The 20,586-nt window shown below is 38.7% G+C and overlaps 1 protein-coding gene across 1 annotated transcript in view; it reads left to right on the top strand.

The window, feature by feature from the left end:
- lrp1bb (low density lipoprotein receptor-related protein 1Bb) overlaps positions 1–20,586 on the top strand; it is a 322,619-nt gene that overhangs the window by 44,941 nt on the left and 257,092 nt on the right. The window contains exons 3-4 of the mRNA XM_084723927.1: positions 19,521–19,640; positions 20,250–20,378. Coding sequence (XP_084580053.1) covers positions 19,521–19,640; positions 20,250–20,378 — 249 coding nt within the window. The remainder of the gene's footprint in view (positions 1–19,520; positions 19,641–20,249; positions 20,379–20,586) is intronic.

Here is a 20,586-nt window from a genome sequence, read left to right as displayed (position 1 = left end):
TAATTTTTTTCAGTGTTTCTCAGTAGGTTGAAAATGTGCTGCCAACCGGCCTCGTAGACTGTAACGTATTAGCATATTTATTAAATTTTTGCCCCTCTAATGGATGGAACATTTACAGTAAGTAGTCAAAGTGATCGCTCTCCTCTCTCTGGTGGTACTCTGCAGTGCGCTCTGCTTTTTACTGTGTTATTCTACCTCACTGCAGTCACTTTGCCAGAGGAGATGATGCTGTAATTTTCAATAGTGTTTTATTTCTGTTTCTGCTTTCGATACAGATGCATGTGATGATTTAAAAGTAATTTCAGAGGAATTTGTCAAAGTATTAGATGACACTGAAGCCATCTAATTTTAAATTCTGCGTCAGATTTGGCTTTTCTGTTTGAGGAGTTGAAGTTCCAGGTCTTGTTATCCCGGCAACACGGGCGAGGATTGACTGCCAGGCCCCGCTACACACTACATAAATAACTGCAGACACTGGCAATCAATATTTCATGCATCTTACTTTGTTGTTCCACAATCTGGCAAGATATTGTCACTCATATCATTACTCTCCCTAATATGAGGAAACAATCTGGTGTCATCAAATCCTATTACAGCGGATTTTCTTCCTCAGGAGTGGTTAGAATTAAAATTTCATTGTTTGCTGGAAGATTTCGACACCCACACCCATAATGTTTCTTCCAATATTTAAGGGCATGTCAGAAGCCTGGCAGTGTACCAGTTCTCAAATCCCTCAGCGAATTGTGCTTTGAGGGATTAACAACATTTACTGTCACATTTGAGCCCTAGTTTGAGCTACAGGATTACCGTTTTTGAAAACTACATGTATATGCGCGTGTATCTCTCAATTTCTTGGGAAAATTATACCTTCTAGACCATCCGGACGGCTCCATGTCACATCAAAGCCGACACACTTAAGCTCCTCAGATAACTTTCTAAAGCCTTGTCAATAAATGGTGTCACTACAATCATTGCACATCTTGTACAAATAATATTTCCCTGCACACACTTCTGGAAACTCTTGAATGTTTGAACCTCAGGGAATTCATGACCCAGTTTCATCGTGGTGGAATCAATCTTGTCATTCCTGCCACCCAGAGGATACCAACCACAGCTACAGACCTACAGAATGGGTTAAGCTTCTAATTTATGGGTGAGAAATCCACTCATTAAAGGTCCTTGAGCCAGCCATGGGTGCACCTCCTGTGTTGGGTTTGCATCCTAATTGGGTCCCACATTAATTACAGGCCTTGACTGCAAACAGAGTTTTGGGGAAAGACTGGCTATTCACAGACAAAGGCCATGGCCATCCCTAAAGGGAAGCCGTAATTAGGCCAGATGGGGCAATCTGACTGTTAGCCTTGGGTTAGCCTTTTCTTGCCCATGGTGAGGCTTCTTGTTTGTATTGGCAGAGGGACAGTGCCACACTCACCATTCATACTCTGCCATCTGTGTGGCTGAATGTGGACGGCCTGAGAAACTTCTGCTCAAGTGGTCTGCTCGATAGATGTGTGACTTTTTGTTGAAGTGATGCCGTGGGCTGAATTTTATGTCCCAAATAGGCAGAAATTCAACGCTAGTGTAGTTTTTCAATTATATGAATAAAACAAAACAACAAAAAACACACAAAAAAGTTTTACTTCAATTGGAATTCACCTTACTTTTGTGCAAGGTCACATAAACTAGGATGACACTGCAACAATTTTTTTTCTGTAGAAAGTAAAACCATTTTTGGGATGTATTTGTTGGAACAGCATCTTAAGATTCAGACCTCTGGGTGGGCGTCCCCCATGGCAACTGTTGACAGACATTTGAGAGCCTGTGTTGCTAGGAGATGTGCTGTCAACATCTGTGGTGACTAGTGCACATAATAGCCCTGTATCATCTCTGAACATCGACACAAGATGAGCTTTTCCCCTTTTTCAACAAGGCCCCAAAGCACTGCTACATCCCTTAACAACATGCAACCTGTTTTATAGTTAAGTTGGTATTTCACTTACAAAGTGGAAATCTAGCTCACTAACATTAACCCTGGTAAATAATAGACCATACTTAACAGACATACATACATAGACAGGGGTTACAAAGGTACAAGGATACTAATTAATCAAAGACCTTGGCGTGCTTTCACACCTTAAAGTCCAGACCAAGGTCCGAGCCAAGGTTCATTTTTTTGAGACACTGTTTACATTCGGTCCAGTTAGTTTTGCTTTCACACAGAACTTCACATGTCATACTACTGTCATCATCATCACCTATGTGGGCTTCAACTGCCTTTATTTGATAGTGATTGGTGTGTAGAAGGGTGAGTGTCTGACATTGGTGTATTTGCAGTATAATAGGTAGCCTGACTTTGTGTGTGTTTTTTTCAACTTGACTCTTTAAAAAGTTGTCAGACCAATTAAAAGTCTAGTCTGATATCCTGTTGTAATTTTTCGGAATTGGTCTGAAAGTCCCAACCTTCCAACAAATATTCACATTAGAAATAAATCAGTACTGAGACACCTCTATTTCCTGCGCCAAAGTCCAGTATTTAGGTCCGGACTGTGGCACCAGGGGAGGTTTCACACATGTAATCTTGGTGCGGATCAAACGTAAAAGACCAAAAATCCAGACCAAACAAGGCAGTTGTGAAAATGCCGTTAATCAGGGCTGCCCAAACATTTTCAGCTTGAGACTTAAAAGGGAAACTTACAAACTCACATCATGTATAAAAACATCAAACTATGAATTGACAAAATGTATTGTTTTCATTCTAAAAGTACATCACAGCAACAATAAACTTTACTGAGTGTAATGTTAAGTTTCTCACAACCTCAAAATGAACTTGGACTGTCTGCCCAAATGCTAAAGGACTTTTAATTTGAAATAACCATCAGAGTTTGTCAAGCAGGAAGAGCAGAAACAAGAAGATGGATCCAGAAAAGCAGAGTGGGGTCGCAGCTGTAGCTGATCAGACTATTCATAAAACACAGGAGGGGGTGAAGCAAAATTTAATGAAAATGTTTTTTGTTGGGGAAATAAACAAATAAGAATTAGTTGATGCTATTATGCAGACATTTATTTCAGCAAAATTCAACTTGCTTCCACAAGTATTGTTAATGATTGATAATAACTGTAGGGTGGGGACACATCAGCTTCTTTTGTCTTCTAAAGGGAAGCATGCCAGAAAAATTTTGGGAACTTTGGGTCTTGTTCAAAGTCCAAAAGGTAACAAATCTAAAAGGGGAGCAGGAAATCAAAGTCCAACAAACGGGTAACATTGCAAAATAAGACAGAGGGAGAAACGCTATTGGCAAAAATCCAAATTGAATGCAAGGAAACATGGAGACACATGTCGTAAAGACAAAGACAAACTGGCAACCAAAGAGCAAAAGACAAGACTAAGTACAAAGGGAAGCTAATGAAGGGCAGGTGAAAACAATGAGCAAACAAAAGAGGCGGAAAAAAGACAAAGACAGTAAATGAAACCCAAAACAAGAGGGAGGACCAAGAACTTCAAAATAAAACAGGCAGGAAACAACTTAACTAAAACCCCAACCACAACAGTGATGTGATACACAGGACAAACTGGAGCACATCATAACAACTGTGTGTGATGGCCCACATTTCCCATCATGCCTGGGCTGAGTGGTCTGTTAGGTTTGCTGTTTGAGTTTCCTGCTTTGACGTGCAACTAGTCCATAATCATTTTTGTGCTGATTTGTACAGTTTTAACCATCAGTGAGGTGGCTGCTACATGTATTGACCTCAGCTGTATTTCTTGCTACTGTGATTGTCAAAGTGTGCTTAATGTCATAAAGGTGTTAACATTGTTGAGTTGTCTCTCATCTTTTGGGGAACTGTAGAATGCATGCATGCAGTATGCGCTATGGCAACCCGATAAAAACAACTCTGTGATGCATTTTATGTCCCGGCCCTAAGTTAAGGAAACGCTGGCTTAAATGATTACCTGTCATGACTGATCCAATGATTTATTATTTTATTGTAAATGATAAATTCATCTTTCTTTACATGATTCAAATGTGGAATATGTGTGCTGTGATTTGGCTGGTCCCCCTCCCCGTTGTGAAAACTGGACCCCACGGTTTGTGTTAATTTAAACACACCGTGTTGTTTGCCAGAAATGACTTGACATTGCACATTTCCAGATCACTGATAGAGTTTAAGCAGATCATAATTTTCACAAACCCCCATAACAAAGCAGCAGAACCTCCTCTGAGCTTCACATATCTCAACCCACCATTTTTTTTTTTTACGAGGCATAATGTGAAAACAGATGGAATTAATTTTGTGCAATTGCTAGAATCATTCTGTTGATACATCTGATTAGAGCAAATTAGACTGCAGTAGACTGCAAATTAGACCCGGCTTGCTGTTGTGAATGCATATGTCTCCACGCTTCAGACTGAGTAATATTTAACTGCATATTTCAGTAAGTCCAACACTTTATAAATCTGATATTTCAACATTGTGAAAGGTACTGGATGACTAGGCTCACACTGTTTACTGCTTTATATCTGTTTGTTCAGCAGCTCATGAATATTTCTGCGTGTTCTCTGAGCGTCAGCAGTCACCTCTCTTAAGGAGTACTCATTATACTTTTTGCAGAAGATAATAGAACAAATGAGGTGTGCTGTTTTTCGCCTCATCTTTGTTATTATAAGACATTGAGCGTGTGCTTTATTAGCTAATGCATCTTTTATCAGGGCTGCATTATCCCTCATTTGCAGGAGATGAATATACTTTACTTGAGAGTTATGCTACTGTTAACAAACAACAAAATAATAATTCAATGATTGCTAATATTAGTAATGCTATAATTTGTAAAATATTCATATTAATTACAATCTGATTAAATGAGTAAATTAAGAGTTTATTGTTGCACACATAACTTGGCTGTGGCTGTAATAGCTATTATAAAGTTGCAACTAATTATTAATAACATATTACTACACAGCTTTGTTAAATATTCAATTCTCATTGGTCAGTTACAGCCTTATAATGTCTGTTTTAGGTCTGTATAGCAGATTATTGCTATGAAGAACAGACTGTTGCTATGGATGCTGTTCTGAAATATAGATTCTGGAGGAGGAATAAAATAATTTTTAAATCAACAAAATCATTTTTAAATCAATATTTTCTGTCAAATTATTGGGTTTTATTAGTAAGTAACTATGTAATAAGTGGGATACAGTGAGCTGGTCATTATCATGAACCATGTTGGGGTTCATGTAAGTGTTGTGTGATTCGAGACCCCTCTCTTTTGCATCTGGGTTCCGCAGCAAGCTTTTTTTTTATTTCGCAATAATGACCCGCTTCCTGTACATTGTCCCCCTTACTACATGTTTAGTTACAACAACAAAACAAAATCAATAAATTGACACAAAATATTAATTCTAAAATGATTTTATTGCTCTTCCAGACTCTCTGATCAGAACTGTGTCCATAGCAACAGCCTGTTCTTCATAGAAGCAGTTTGCTTCACAGAAATAACAGACCTCAGAATGCTGTGCTTTATAATCAGAATCAAGTATCTAACAAAGGCATACAATAATTCATGATAATGATGTGCTTACTGTACATTATCCCTTACTTATATAACTGACATATGATACATTACATACAGCATGCACTGTATGTATATACTTACGTAAGTAACATGTAGGTACTTTATTTAATCCATGGCATTATCTTGCAACTAATGTTTGTAATACTTTGTAACTAGTTAAAGGAGAAATCTGTAATATATTTGCTATAATAAGTCATACAATTACCACGATATGTCATGAGAGATCAACAAAATATGCTGAACTACTCACTCCTCTGATATCAATTCTACAGCTGCAGTGTCCCCTTTTGAAATTTCTGTCTAAATATTCTATTCCTGTTTTAGTTTGCCCAATAATTAGAGTTCAAATTAATGCCGAATATTCACCAAATGATTGAGTGTTGGTTTCTGAGTCCTGAGAAATTATTAGGAATCTTGTAGAAGGTGTAGATGATTATAATGGTTAAATCTGAGCAAAATATTAATGGAGTTTGGTGGGCTTAATTTTGCACTGACAAAGGACAGTTATAAACAGCTTACAACATAGGACTCATCATGACTTATTGTCAGTTTATGATGTGATACGCATCCTGCGCTCCTGCAGCATTACTGCAGACTGCAGAGCTTCCCCACGTCTGAGCAGGAGGAGGAAGCAGGGGGAAAGAACTCGCTTCCGTATAGACGGTACATTGAATATAATTTCAACCTATATTTAATAGTTCATTTTTGAATTGCAGTACTAATTTTTGCACGTGCAATTGCTACATATTGGTCCTTTACTAATACTGTCCATCAATAACCATTATTAAGATGATTCTAAAGTTGCAAATGATGTTTATAAAAAATTACAATTGATTAACAAATGGTTTATTGAGCATATATAAGCACTAATTGAATTGTGTTAATAGTGAAATAGGTAATAATTAATTTCCCTTTTCATTAATAATGGTTACTATAAAGTGTCACTTAGAAAAGCAAGATGACAGGAAATGAAAAGCATTTACTAACTAATGAAATAATATTTCCTCAACACACAGTATATTTGCAGATCACAAGATTAAAGCCACTACATGTACTTCATTATTGACTCCTTATGTCTCTTGATATACGTGAAAATCACGAGGCAGGCTCAGTGTCAGTTACACAATCCCTGCAGCACTCTGTGTTTGCCAAGAGGGAAAGCTGATCATCAGGCGTCTTTGAGCAGATAGAAGGATTAACTTTGAATATCTTCAGCCTGGCATGTAGGCATTTTGCATACTGCTTCACAACAGGGAAGCGTGCTAGTTACCGAACCACGCGATGAATAATAATGCACAGGTCACATGGGCTCCACACACAAGCTTGAGAGAGAGTAAACAGAGATGGCTGGAAGCAGCGTTTTTGACCCACCTGTCAAGGGCTGACATTTTTTTTTTAAGTACCTCAAAATATTTTTACCAGGCAGCATTTTCATAAACACTTCTTCAGTATTTTCTTTCTTTTCACATGAAAATGTGGAAGGATTTTAGAAGTTCATATAGCGGATGCAACCTTGTATAGAGAAATATATTGTTTTCATCTGACAGGATCAGCAATAACATCTGTACATTTACTGTTACACATCATTTAGTCTATTTTTGTGTATTTCCTGTTCCTGTCCTGCTTTTGGCCTGCATGCAATTCAAACACAAATAGCCCGCAGATTTTCTTTTTTTTTTTCAAGTTAGCAGAGAGGCGACATGGTGTCCCTCCATGTGACTTTCGGGAAGGTGGTGAAATAGTTAGTTTCGAGCCCTGTGCTATAACTCTCATGTATCCTGCTGTAAATGTTGGCCAAAATTTCCTGTGTCACCATCCTCTTTTCTAAATGTTAAACGTGTTTCTCCCATCCTAAATGACAGATGATATAATCCTACAGCGTTATTGGCTAGCATTAAATATATATCATATCGTAATGTATAGAATGAGACCTCGATATCCCTTAATACCAGTCACATTGTGAAACCTACAGCAGAACTCAGTCTTCGATTTCATCAATTAATTAAAAAACAACAACAACAACACTTCAGTGGGTAAAATACTCATGTATTTGTAGAGTGTAATGTAGGGCTGAAGTCAACCAAAGAAAATTTTGGTCGACCGAAATTCAAGCCAATCTTTCACCAGTCGATGGGATAAAAAATACTCTCTTTGAACTGAAGTGTCTTTGAATTAACTAAATCAGCCACAGTGCACTGAGCGAACTCTATCTGGTTGTTTAAATGGGTGTTAATCAAAGTCACACAGTGTTGCCAAACACATTAATTCCTGCAGCATCTCTTTGTCTTACATACCTATATAACTACCTTCAAGTAGGGCTGAACGATTCTGAAGAAATATTAATTGCAATTATTTTGACCGATATTGAAATTGTGATATGATTTGTGATATTAGAGGAAAGGATCATTTCTACATGATTATTCTCATTTTCATTGAAGAAAGATGTTTTCTGATGTCTAGAGAATGATGTGGTGGACCCTCTGCAGCACCACAATATTTCATTTAAAATGGTATCTTGGCTCACATTTTGATTGTGCATCCTGAGATTTGAAAATTGCAGTTTCAATTAATTGTTCAGCCCTGATGTCAGGGCAGGTCTATAAAGCAAATTTACATACAGCAACAACACACCGGCTTGCGTACATAAACAAAGCTCAACACTAACACTATGAACATCTGCAAAAAGCAAGAAAAAACAGTTACAGCATCTGACCTGCTTCTCTCCTTATTTAGCTGGCTTCAAACACAGCTTAACTTTAACAGTTTCTCTTAACCGTCCCTAAATATTAAACATTAGTCCCATTGCCCCACACTGATCCAGCATTTGTAGCCACCTTACCAACATGCTAGCACAAAATTCAACAGGATAACCTACAAATAAACACTAAAACAACATAAAACATGGCAAAACCTAAAACTTTCAAGTTTAAAGCGGGGTTGCAGAGACATTTATCATCAAAAATAAACTTTTTATCCACTCAGCTCTTCTGGGCTCAGGAGCTGTGTAGTGATTTGTGCTTTGACAGTGTGTCATTTAGTTCGGAGCCAGTAAATGTTCAGCAAATAGTTTATCAATCAGATATAAAATAGATAAGGTCTGCACGTGTTTCACCCCCCCATGGAGTTAAGAAATGCTTCTCTCCTAATTAAAGGAATACCAGCAACTTTCCAACCAGTGAGAATTTGGTCGGCCAAGAACACATCAATGTTGAAAATGCTTAAGAACCCAGATATCAACACTTAAAATGGATACAAACCTATTTATTAACGTTAAAAATGCTTAAGAACCCAGATATGAATGTATGTATGTATAATGTGCATGGAATAATCGAATTATACATGACTTTTCTAGGTTTTGATATTGGATATTGGTCACCCTAATCTTTAAATATTGGCATTGGCATCAGCAGTGGACATTAAAAAACTCATATTTGCAAACCACTATTGGAAATGACAGCATCTGGTCTCAAAATATGAAAAAAACAGGCCTTTCTTTTTCTTCTGTCTAGTGATTTTATTTAGGAAATCAAAAATGGAAATCAAGACATTTTTATTTACTTCATAATGCCAAAGAAACACTGTATTTTCATTACGATTTTTGTATTTTAACACGAAAAAAACAACTAACTACTCCTAAAAACTATTCCTTTGTTTTTAATGCTCATTTCTGAAAGGACAACCAGTCACCAGAAGATACACCGGCCCTACGGTTTCAGACCGCAGCCTTTATAAGAAGCAGCCGGTCAGGAACATGGTCCATACAAACCCATTGTCCTTCTTTGATTTGATTGACACACACCAATTCAAAGTATGACATCCAGAAGGGGCAGAGAAGGTCTGTTTACACTCAGCCATTCAAATGCTAATGTCTCTGAGAGACACCAGCCAGTGTCAACGTATCTATCCAAGCAGACAAATTTTACCGGCATGTGTCTCTTTGTAGGTGGGTGTAATTCTGGTTATTTTCAACCTGGGCCTTTTCCCCAGCCATCGCCATCACGATGATGGCTGATTGTATTCAGCGTTTTGTCATCTCATTGTAGAGCATTACGTGGCTCCACTCTGCCAGGAGTGCTGCTCTCTAGTCCACCCCAAAAGCGTCCAGCACAGTCTCCCTCCATACAACCCTGAAAATAGCCAAAACACTTGCTCATCCTCTGAATTAGTTTGACTTCATGGGTTTGCTTTTGCAGCGAGTTGCTCATATTCACAGAAAATGTGGTTTGAAGGCAGCATCAGATGGAGCGACCCGAGTGACATTTAGCTCACAGTTAAAATAGCTGATAGCATGTAGTTTTTCTGTTAAGTAAAGTTCTGTGAAAGGGTGTATTATTTTTCCTGCTTTTCAGCTGTGGTTGTCAGCTTGGCCTTTGTGACACGATTGGTGGGCATCATTGTTAGCTGCAGCGAAGGAATAGCCCAAAAGTGAGTAAAGGATTCAACTTTAAAAACCTCCCTGATAAAAGAAACTTGGACAATAAAGGCCAAGGTTGGAAATAAATGTAACTGGCTGTATAGAGAGAATACGCTCAGGCAGAAATGCAGCGTGTGTAGTGATTCATTTCCATGGGGAAAATGCCTTTTTACTGCATGCTTCAAATGTAGTTTACCCCTGTTTGGTAATTACTAGTTAAACATGAGCCAAGCAAAGCAAGATAGATGCAGCGCTTTAATGTTATGTCTTAATCAGCGCCACGTACTGTCAGTGTGGGCCACATTAAGAAATGTTTTACTGTAACTCTGCTAACCAACAGACTGTTGCATTCATTTTCAGGGGGTAAGACGTTAATGGTTTCTTGTTAAATTGAGCTGAAAATGCATTTTTAAATTGTGGCAGCCGCAAAGCGACAGTTGGGTGTTTTTCTAGGCGCTTGTGTATTTTATATGCATGTATTTGCTGTTAGGAAGGTTCATTAAAAACTGTATTCCACTACAGATTAATGAGTACATGCCCTGCAATAACCAGTGATGGAAAGACTACTGAAAACCTGTACTCAAGTACAAGTACTGTACATTACTAGAATACTACTAAATTCTCCAAACTTTGTGCATTTTCCTTAACTGATAGCTGAAAATGCAAATGAAATTGTGACCCAGGTTACTCAAGACAATCCACAGACCTTGTTGTATGCAGTTGGGAACTATTTTCTTTCAAGTAGAGAGAAAGTAGTTCCTGTAGATTAGAGTGCAGAAAGAAAGTAGTTCATACATGAAACTGCCAACAAGGTCTGTGGGTTATCCTGAGAACTTATGATTTCTAAAAAGAGACAGTGCTTTTTAATTTTTCAAATGTGTTTTTAAGATGTCTTGAGGACCACTAGCCGAGTGCTTTCTAGTCCCATTATATTGGAGAGAAGACAGACATCTCTGCCGCTGATATCTCCAAAACTCTGCAACTCACACCAAATCCATCTAGATGGATAAATAGCACTACAGGCCAGGGAAAAACATATAGTTTTGATTTGGGGTGGACTGTCCCTTTATAGTTAGACCCTCATTAGCATGACAGAGCATGAACATGATAAAAAAGAACTTAAAGTTACCTGAAGGTGCTTCTTCAAAGAGGACACAGCGTCTTCTGATGCAGGAAGCAGCAGGTACACTGCTGACACACAAATTGCTGCACTTTTTTTTAAAAAAGTCTGTTAATGGGAAATGTGTTCCTAATATGAACTTTAGAAACAAATAAAGTAATCCCTTAAAGTAATCTTTTTTTAAGGGCAGTGACTGTACAGTATCTTCACACGTATGTTGTTGTGCATGCTGATTTATTCTAAATATCTGATTTATTTATTTTTGTCGTGTAGAAATATGAAATCCTTGTTTTGACTTGTTTTTATGGCTTTTTCAAATATCTCAAAATTATAAAATTAAATTAAATTACAGAGTAAAGGGATGAGCTCCTGAAATTGTGTAGTTTTACCCCCCAGGTGTGCAGACAAACATAATGAGATGAAATGTGAGGCAGTACAGATGTCAGCAGTCTGTTAACTTCCACAGAGTACCCTCACGTCACCTCTGAGCCTTTCAGAAAGTTGGATCAGAGAATCCGGCTTTTCATTGTGACTCAACAGATGTGAGGCGCTGAGATAAGCCTTCCCATCCACATAAATGTTTTGTCTTTACTTTAATAAAGGCATAATCTGGCAGCATTATATTTCCTCATTACGAAACCTCTTAGCCAATGCAAATTAGTTGTGTGTGAACATAATGTTTTGGAGACAGGGTTGTATCTCCGAGGGTTGTATGAGTGCAGTAAGCTCCCCAACAGGGACCAGAACTTTCAAACTTTAACGTGCAAGCTGAGTTTCTTGCGGGCTTTCATGTAGACATTTTGGAAAAGTTAGGACCCTGCTTAACTTTCTGTGTTGTTTGGTGGTTCGAAAACTCTCGCTCTAGTAAAGATGTCAGCTCGTCGCCAGAAGGCATCTTAAGGTCTGTGTGTCTTAGAGGGGTAAAGTCACTCCCTCAAGCATTTTTGGACACTTCCATTTTCTGTGCAGTCTGAAGCTGGTGTAGTTTCAGCAGTCAGAAAACAATCTGTCCCTGTGCTTCTCCATCACTAGTCTTGTTTTTTTCACACCAAGCATAAGCAGCACACGTGTGTTCACAGGTTTGAAATCACCCTGAGATGAGATGTCTTTTGATACATGGACGAACAGTAAACAGGATTCTATTTTCAGTTGTCATCAATTGAGACAAAATGCAGATTTTGTAACTGAAAATATTCCATTATTCATGTGAATAAAGATGTTATTTTTATCATAAAAAAATACAGACGCTTTTAAAAAGATAGTTTGGATTTTTTGAAGTATTAGTGACAGTACGGTGGTCGGAGGTTAGGAAAACAGGAGAGGACCATTGTAGGAAGCTGAGCGATCAGCTGAGCAAAATGTGTAGCCACCTTAAAAAATCAACATCACTTTAAGTGTATGATATATTTAGAATATTTTCACTGCTTTACGTTGCTGTCAGACAGCCTTTACTGATGGGAAACCACCATTACATAAGCAAACATCGCTCTCTCCAAAGCAAGTGGTATAATCAGTAATTCTACCTCACAGAAAAAAGGAGTTGTTGGTCTACTGCTGCCTCAATTGATTAGTTTGTTTCTGTTATTGTGTGTCTTTGGTGAGTCTTAACTAAGTGACATAATAACACAAACTAACTAACCAATCAAGGCAGCGGCGGACAAGCAACTCCTGTGTTCTGTGAGGTAAAAGAACTGATTTTGACAAATGAGTCTTGCTGTTTTGCAGAGTGATGTTTGGCTTGTTTCCGATGTAAAGCAATGAAAAACATCTAAATATAGCATGCACTCAAACTGATATTATTTTTTGATAATGCTTTAGCTTGCAGAGTAATGTACTCTTTAATTACTCTGGGGTTACAGTGTAATCCTTTCTAATAACGTTTCACAAGCGCAGTATATACCAATACACATATGTAGGTACTGCAGAAGAAAACAGAATAAGGAGGAAGGGATTTACAAAGAAATGACTCTGTTATTTTTTTAATTCATGAGTGTGTATTCTAATATTACAGGTTAAATATGATCTAATGAGCCATAATACCTGGGAGGAACTTAGAGAGAATTAATACTGTAGTTCCTATTTAACTACAGAGTACCTGTTCTATTATTACAGAGCATGTACCTATTGAACGATAATCAGAGGTTAGGGAGAAATTTAGTTATTCTAGTTATTATTTAACCATTGAGTACTTATTCTATTTTTATCACAGGATAAAGTAGGATAAATAAAATAAAATATGTATATCTGTGTTTGCAAAATATTTGATTCTTAAGTAAGATGTGTCCTAAGTATGATGAAAACATCATTTGATGTTAATGATTGTATGTCGTGCCTTGTCTGATTTAAAATCTTATTTTGTTTACGACCTACTGTGTCTGTCTGAACCCCACTTGTCAACTTTGGATAAATGCTTGCACATTTTTAGCGTAGTTAAACCTTGAGGCGGGCCTGACAGTCACAATCTTTTTGTGGGTGAATAAATGGAGAATAGAATCACCACAAAATGATTGTAAACAACACATCCTTTAAACACAGAAAAGCAATACCATGCCTCCCCGAAATAGTTTGTTTCCAGATTCTCTTTAAAATTTATTGAGCTGCGGCTCTTTGCTCCTCCATAATCATTTCACCACCGTGAGCCGGTGAGGAGTATTAATAAATATCCAAGCGGGCTCTCTCCGGTCAGAAGACCAAAAGGCTACAGGGCATTTATCATTTCAATACTTCAGTGTTTGCTTGTTCTCTATCACCTCAAAAAATGAAAATTCAGTCATTTTCCACTCAACCCCCTGTCAGTCAAAACTCCTCTGAGGGCTATATCAAAACCAAATACGCAGAAAGTTCCTGCCTGTAGCTCCGTCTCAGCTCTCTGAAGCTATGAAAGGTAAAGGGGCCATCATTTTACTGTCTGCAGTTTAAACTTTCAGTTCTGAGTATTTTATGATTCTTCTTTGACTAATTATCTCTGCCAGACATAAGACTGGTGGAGATCATGCAGTGGGATCGTGTGTGAGTGTGTTAGTGACCGACATGGCTGGAGTTATTATCTGACATATTATCTCACATAATACAGGACCCATCAACCTAACTTTTTTTTTTTTTTGCACATTTATGACTTTATGCACATGTTTGGGGTAATTCATATTTTTTGAAAAACCTGTTTTAGTATCTGCTCTGTTTTATATTGACTGTTGATTTCTCACTCCTCGTGCCTACGAGTTATCAGCAACTGCCCCACCATCTTGACTACTGACCTCTTGGCTGCACCTGTGCGTCGCCACGATGCATCTGTGTGGCCGCCACATTGGAATATTCAAGAGACATGCAAACTTCACTACAAAACAACTGGACCTCATCTAATTCTGAGCCAATTTTCTTGAAATTCTGTTTGCTGTAAATGTGAGGAACTGAACATGATAGTGGAATTAATTTCAGTTACTGGAGGCGATCTAATCAGCTTCATGCCAGAACTTCCACTGGGACATTCAGGCTCCGACCTATGAACAGACAACACCGAGTGTAAATTTAGACTTCTAGCATTTCTGTGTTTCATCCAAAAATGTAGATTTCTTTATCTATTATATAATGATATCAGGAATTTATTTATCATTTAACAAGTATTAAGATGGTATAAGATGAATGGCGCAGTCTCACAGTCAGAGGGAAGAAACTGTTCTTCAGTCTGGTGGTTACAGCAGCAGATACTTCAGTATCTCCTGCCCGATGGCTGCAGATGACTGGGCTGTGTCTGGTGTCAGTTAATCTTTCTGGGCTCTGTGCAGAAACCTCACCTCCCTGATATCACTGATGTTTAGTAGATAGATACCAGTGATGTTCTGGGTGGTTTTAATCACCTGCTGTAGTTTTTCTGTTCTGGGCCGTGCACATCCCATGATGCCAGTTTGTGATGTTTCCAGTCAGGATGCTTTCAGCTGCTCCTCTGTAGAAGTAGACAAGAACTTGGCACCAGAACTCCACCAGGGTGGAGACGTGTGATGTCCATGTGATGGCCCCTGCGTTGGTGCTGAGGCTGCTTACTCAGCTTGGCTGTGACATAATTGTGTGTGTTTTCTTCCACGGTGCCTGAACAGCTGATTGAATCAAACAGATCGGGAACACCTGGGCCCGCTGCTCCCTGACGGATATAAAAGTGCCAGTTCCTGTGTGACATGTTCTCCCTCTCCACCAGCGCCTGCACCTTGCTACTTGCTGCTTTTTGTTCATTTCAGCTCCACAACACTCTACCTTATATCAATCACACATCCATATGCACACAATTGATGCCATGAATCTATACACCTCATATCTGCATCAAAATAAGTTTTGTTGCTCTCTAGCATTTGGTTTCTTGTTGTTTTGCTTTGCTTTGTCATTGAGTCAGGATTTGGCTGTTTAGTAAGTTGTGCTCAGTTAAGTGTTAAAAGTGGATACTGAGGTTTTAATCTGTGTGGTATTTAGGTTGTCCTGGCAGTAGGTGTTTTTCCTTCAGGTGAGGTGCCTGGTGTCTGCTTTTGCACATGCAAAAATTTGGCATAGAGCACATTTGGCGTGCCCCGGTGCCTTTGTCCCTTTGTTTGCTTTGGCTCTAAAATATTTGTTGCTTGTTCGTGAGCGTTCGTGTTGACTGATGCAGAGTACACAGTGCACTTTGGCTGACTGATCAGGGTAACTAAGGTGTTTGTTGTAGAGGTTTTTGTATGCTTTTGTTTTGACGCACAAGTTTGTACATTTGTTTCTTACCTCGGGCTTGGTGAGGGCAGCGCTTCTCTGTGGTTCCCTGGTTCTCTCTGATGTTGATTCCCAGGAACCATGAAACTGTTCATCTGCTGCACCTCAGCTCCACTGATTCAGACGGGGGTGTGTGCGTCTTTGCCTCCTTTCTGCAAAAATCCTTGGTTTTACTGATGTTGAGCAATGCGTTATTTTCTGTATACCACTCTGTGAAACTGTTGATTTCCTCCTGATAGACAGTTGATGGTGGTCAGTAATGAAGTACATTTACTTGAGGACTTTTTGAGTGTCTGTACTTTACTTGAGTATTTGTTCTGAGAAAGAAATCTCAGTTATTTAACAGACTTGGAGAACTCCTTACAGTTGGCTTCAACCTAATTTTATACACTGATTTCGATACAGTTACATCAGAAAATGACAATAACTGTCCTTTTTGTTTTTGATTGCAGTTTTTATAGGTGTTTCTATAGGCTTCGTGTAGCAGAGTGGTTCAACAAACATATCAGTGCATCATCAGGTGGTTTCAGAGAGTTACAAGCTTCTGTAAATGCATCGTGAAAACAAAACAGCAGTGTGTTGATATTAGAAAATGTACTTTGTAATTTGTACTTTTGAATACTTAAGTATTTTTAAAACATGTACTTCAGTACTTGACCCAAGTAAAATTTTGACTGAGCAACTTTCACCTGTAGTTGAGTAATATTTGACCAGTAGTATCTTTACCTTGCCAAAGTACTGGGGTTGAGTACTTTGTCCACTACTGTATACAGTCTCATCATTGTTTGAAATTTGGCCGATGGTGGTGGTGTCATCTGCAAACTTCACAACAGAGTTGTCTCCATGTCAGGGTCTGCAGTTGCGGGTCTGCAGCATGAACAGGAGGGGGCTGAGCACACAGCCCTGGAGGTGAGACCACCAACCCAAACTGTCAGGGCTCTGTTTGTGAGGAAGTCCAATATCCAGTTGCAGAGGATTGTACTCTTACATTCAATTTATATTGTTGTAAAATGCCTGGTCGCTTGGAATATTTGAAATAAATAGCAAAATGTTCTCAATGAATAAAGTTTAAATTGAGAATTTTGGACCTCTTGTCCTGTTTATTGTCTCCTTATTAAATTTATACAGTTAGATGAATCCAGGGCACTCAGTACAATGCAATGAAAAAAACTAAGACTATACTATACAAAAACACTTAATTAAAACTTTGCATAGCTGTATCAGAGGTTTTGAAAGTGGGTGGCGAGCCTCTCCAGAGAGACCCTAAACAGTTTAAGGGGAGGCTCAGTGAAGGAAAGTGAAAAATATTACATTAGTTTTCAAAAGGAGATCACATAGAATAGCCTAAAGTGTATGCGATTTGATTAAATAGATAGATCAGAGATACAGCAATAGAATTTTACTGCTGTTTTCCACTTTTCCAGAGTCATAAACTAATAAATGTCTTTTGACAGACCCTTTTTTATGTATCTGGTGTACTCTGAATTTATGCAAAACAGCAATATTAGCTCAATTATATCTATGTCTCTATGTTTGTGAGTGTCTGTGATCAAATAGCGTAATAATCATCCCATAGATACCCAGGAACTGTAAGCGTGGCCTGAAGGGAGGCCCACTGTCTCAGCCTTTGAAAACCCCTCATCTGGATAAGAGAACTTACACCATACTATACTATACTATACGAAAACACTATTTAAAACTTACAGATTTCTGCAGGTTGCAGCACCATCTCACGTGGCATTGCAGTAGGTGCTTCACCATCTCTTGCCTGATGGAGAGCTGTGCTTTTGTTCTCTTCTAGTTTATTTGTACAATTACTGAAGACAGTAATAAATACAATTTAACTTAAGTCAAGAAGTGTGTGTAAATGATTCATGCCAACACTCACCTACAGAGGTGGTAAAAGTCCACACATTCTGTACACAAGTGTAAGTATAGATACTTGTGTAAAAGCAAAAGTACTGATTCAACTTCTTTACTGCAGTAAAATTGAAAACATACAGGCTCTGTTTCATCTTGTTACATCTTTTACTTAATATTTGTCGGTTTGTCTTTGTCATCTCTTCTATCTTGTTGTATGTTTTACAGTGTTTTCATCCTGTTACGTATTCTGCATAGTTTTTGTCTTGTTACAACTTCACTGTTTTCTTCCTGTTGTGTGTTTTATGTCATTTTCATAATTTAATGTCGTTTACATCATTTTTGTCTTGTCACATCCCCTTATGTGGTTTTCGTCTTGTGTGTATTGTAATTTAATATAATGCCTTTTTTTAACCAACCCGAGAAGCCAAAGGCAAATTTCCCCATCTGTGGACAGTAGAGATTATCATTATATTATTATTATTATTATTATTATTATTATTATTATTATTATTATTATTATTATTAGGTTGCCAGGAAATGAAATCCTCAAGTAAAGTACAGATACTTGAGAACTCTCCTTAACTATGGTAACAAAGTATTTGCACTCTGTTAGTTTCCACCCCTGGTTACTCACCACATTTCATTGCTGTATTCGTCTTTCCCCTCACCAACTGTTTTTATGATTATCAGCTGACAGATTGGTCTCCAACAAGCACTTGCTGAGATTTATATATTGCTCTCTAAACAATCCAACCGAACCATTCATCTCAGTGTGTCACTGAGCTTGCCAGAAAGTTAGATACTGTAATGAAAAATGGACTTCTGATAAGTAAGTGTTTAAAAGTGTCTGATCCACTGACATCACATAATTCCAGCTCTTAAAAATCAAAACTGAAGACTGTGCTTTCATTCAGAAAGTAATGATAACTGCAGCTTTGATTGTCGTTCAGTTCCCACTACGCCGTTGAATGTAAATACACCCTGTCAAGAAGTGATTTGGTCCGCAGCTGCAGTATTTCATAATGTCATGAAATTGTTAGCACAGGAAATACGGAGGACGATCAATGCAAGCTTTTATCTTTTGGGCAGTGAGTTGACATTAATTAATGTTCAGCAGTGGCGTATCAATCTCTGTGCAATTAAAGCTTTGTTTTGAGGGTTATATTTTCAATTCTGCCATTTATTCTGCTGGTACATTCATCATGCCATAATTAGCTGTTCTTTGTCCCTGTCTGTATAAAGATTAGAGCTATACAGAGCATCATCAGCAATCACAACACTCAGAAAATACATGGGAAATGACAACCTTGGCATTTCCAAGAGGGTGCTACCAGTCAATCACTGTGTCAAAGGATGACTTTTACAATGTAAGGCTGGGTTTAAATCATACTCATCAGAAGTCTTAGATTGCGGGGTGACATTTTATAAGGAATTTCTGAAACTTACAGATATATTTTAAGAATGACTTTTTACTCCGGACTGTATCCTGTGATATTTAATAATCAACACAGTGACATTTCTTTCATTTTTCCGTTCGCTGCTCCAGTAATGATCCTGTAGTTAACGGTTACATTAATACTTTCTCTTCAAAAGTTTCCAATATCTTCACACCATTTTCATTTCCATGTGGTGACTCATAGAAACTCTTGTCTAAGCTTGAGACGGTCAAATGACAAGGGAGCAGTTGTGATTGAAAGGGCCACGACAAGAGGAAAATCCAAAAAAAAAAGTAATTTCCCAAATCAAAAAGTAATTTCCCATTCCACCGACCCTTTGATACCCTTTTTCTCACTTTTCTCTCTTTTCCTCTCTTCCCCCTGCAGAGCTCCTGTCAGCCTGCCACGAGCTGCGGTGCCGCTACGGCTGCGTCATGACGAGAAACGGCACCTTCTGTTTCTGCGCTGACGGCTTTGAGGTCGGCGAGGACGGGACGAGCTGCAGAGGTAGGATTCAGCTGCTCTGGCGGGGGGCCTCCTGCCACAGATCCGCCCCCCACCCCTCCCTCAAGTCTCCCTTTGCCCTCGGCCAGACTTCCTTCAGATGAATAAGCAGGAGGTGCTGGGTGTATGAGAACCATCTGTCTGCAGGCAGGGCCTCATGGACACCCCCAAAACACATACACACACATACTGTACATGCAGAAGACAATTTCTCTTTGTCTCTTTCCCTCCATTTTTATACTCTTTATATGTGCCAGAAGAGCCAGGAGGAAGACAGGCTTTTTACTGTCAAAGGTGCCTCTAGACCTGTAGTGTCTTACTTGGACTCTGCACATAACATATACCAACGACACGGCATAAAATTACATAATTATGCTGCAGGAGGGGGTTTAGCAAAGTAGCACTGCTTCCTGAATTTGATCCTGTTTGTGGAAGACGTGAGAAAGAGCGGTTTATAGGGTACCGCAGTTCCAAAAAGAGGCTCATTGGTTATAAAAGTAATTATGCCTGAGGTGCCAGAGTGAGGCCACATTAAGTATACTTTATGTATTTGGGTCATGTTTGAGCACACCTAATTTGTTACAAATGACTCTCTTCCTTTTTTTCCATAAGATCATGATGAATGTGCCATGTATGGCGCATGCAGCCAAACCTGCACGAACACCTATGGGTCATACAGATGCAGCTGCACAGAAGGATACATCCTGCAGCCTGACAGGATATCTTGCAAAGCCAAACAAGGTGAGCGGCACACTTGCATTGGGAAACAACATAATCTGCATAGTATGTATGTTTCCTTTCTAATAATAAACAGGGCGGTTCTGTTCAGCCAGAGTGGAATTCGAGCTTATCATCACCTCAGTGCTCACTAGCTTTGGTAGGGCAAGATTAATGTGGTTTAGCAGTGACCACATCTATCACCCACATGGGAACGGGTAGACGTGGTCAG

The sequence above is a fragment of the Lutjanus erythropterus genome, chromosome 8 (assembly GCF_056507025.1).
Source record: "Lutjanus erythropterus isolate fLutEry1 chromosome 8, fLutEry1.hap2, whole genome shotgun sequence".
Taxonomy (NCBI): Eukaryota; Metazoa; Chordata; class Actinopteri; order Lutjaniformes; family Lutjanidae; genus Lutjanus; species Lutjanus erythropterus.
Note: the sequence above shows the minus strand (reverse complement) of the source record. Positions and strands in the feature narration are given on the sequence as shown.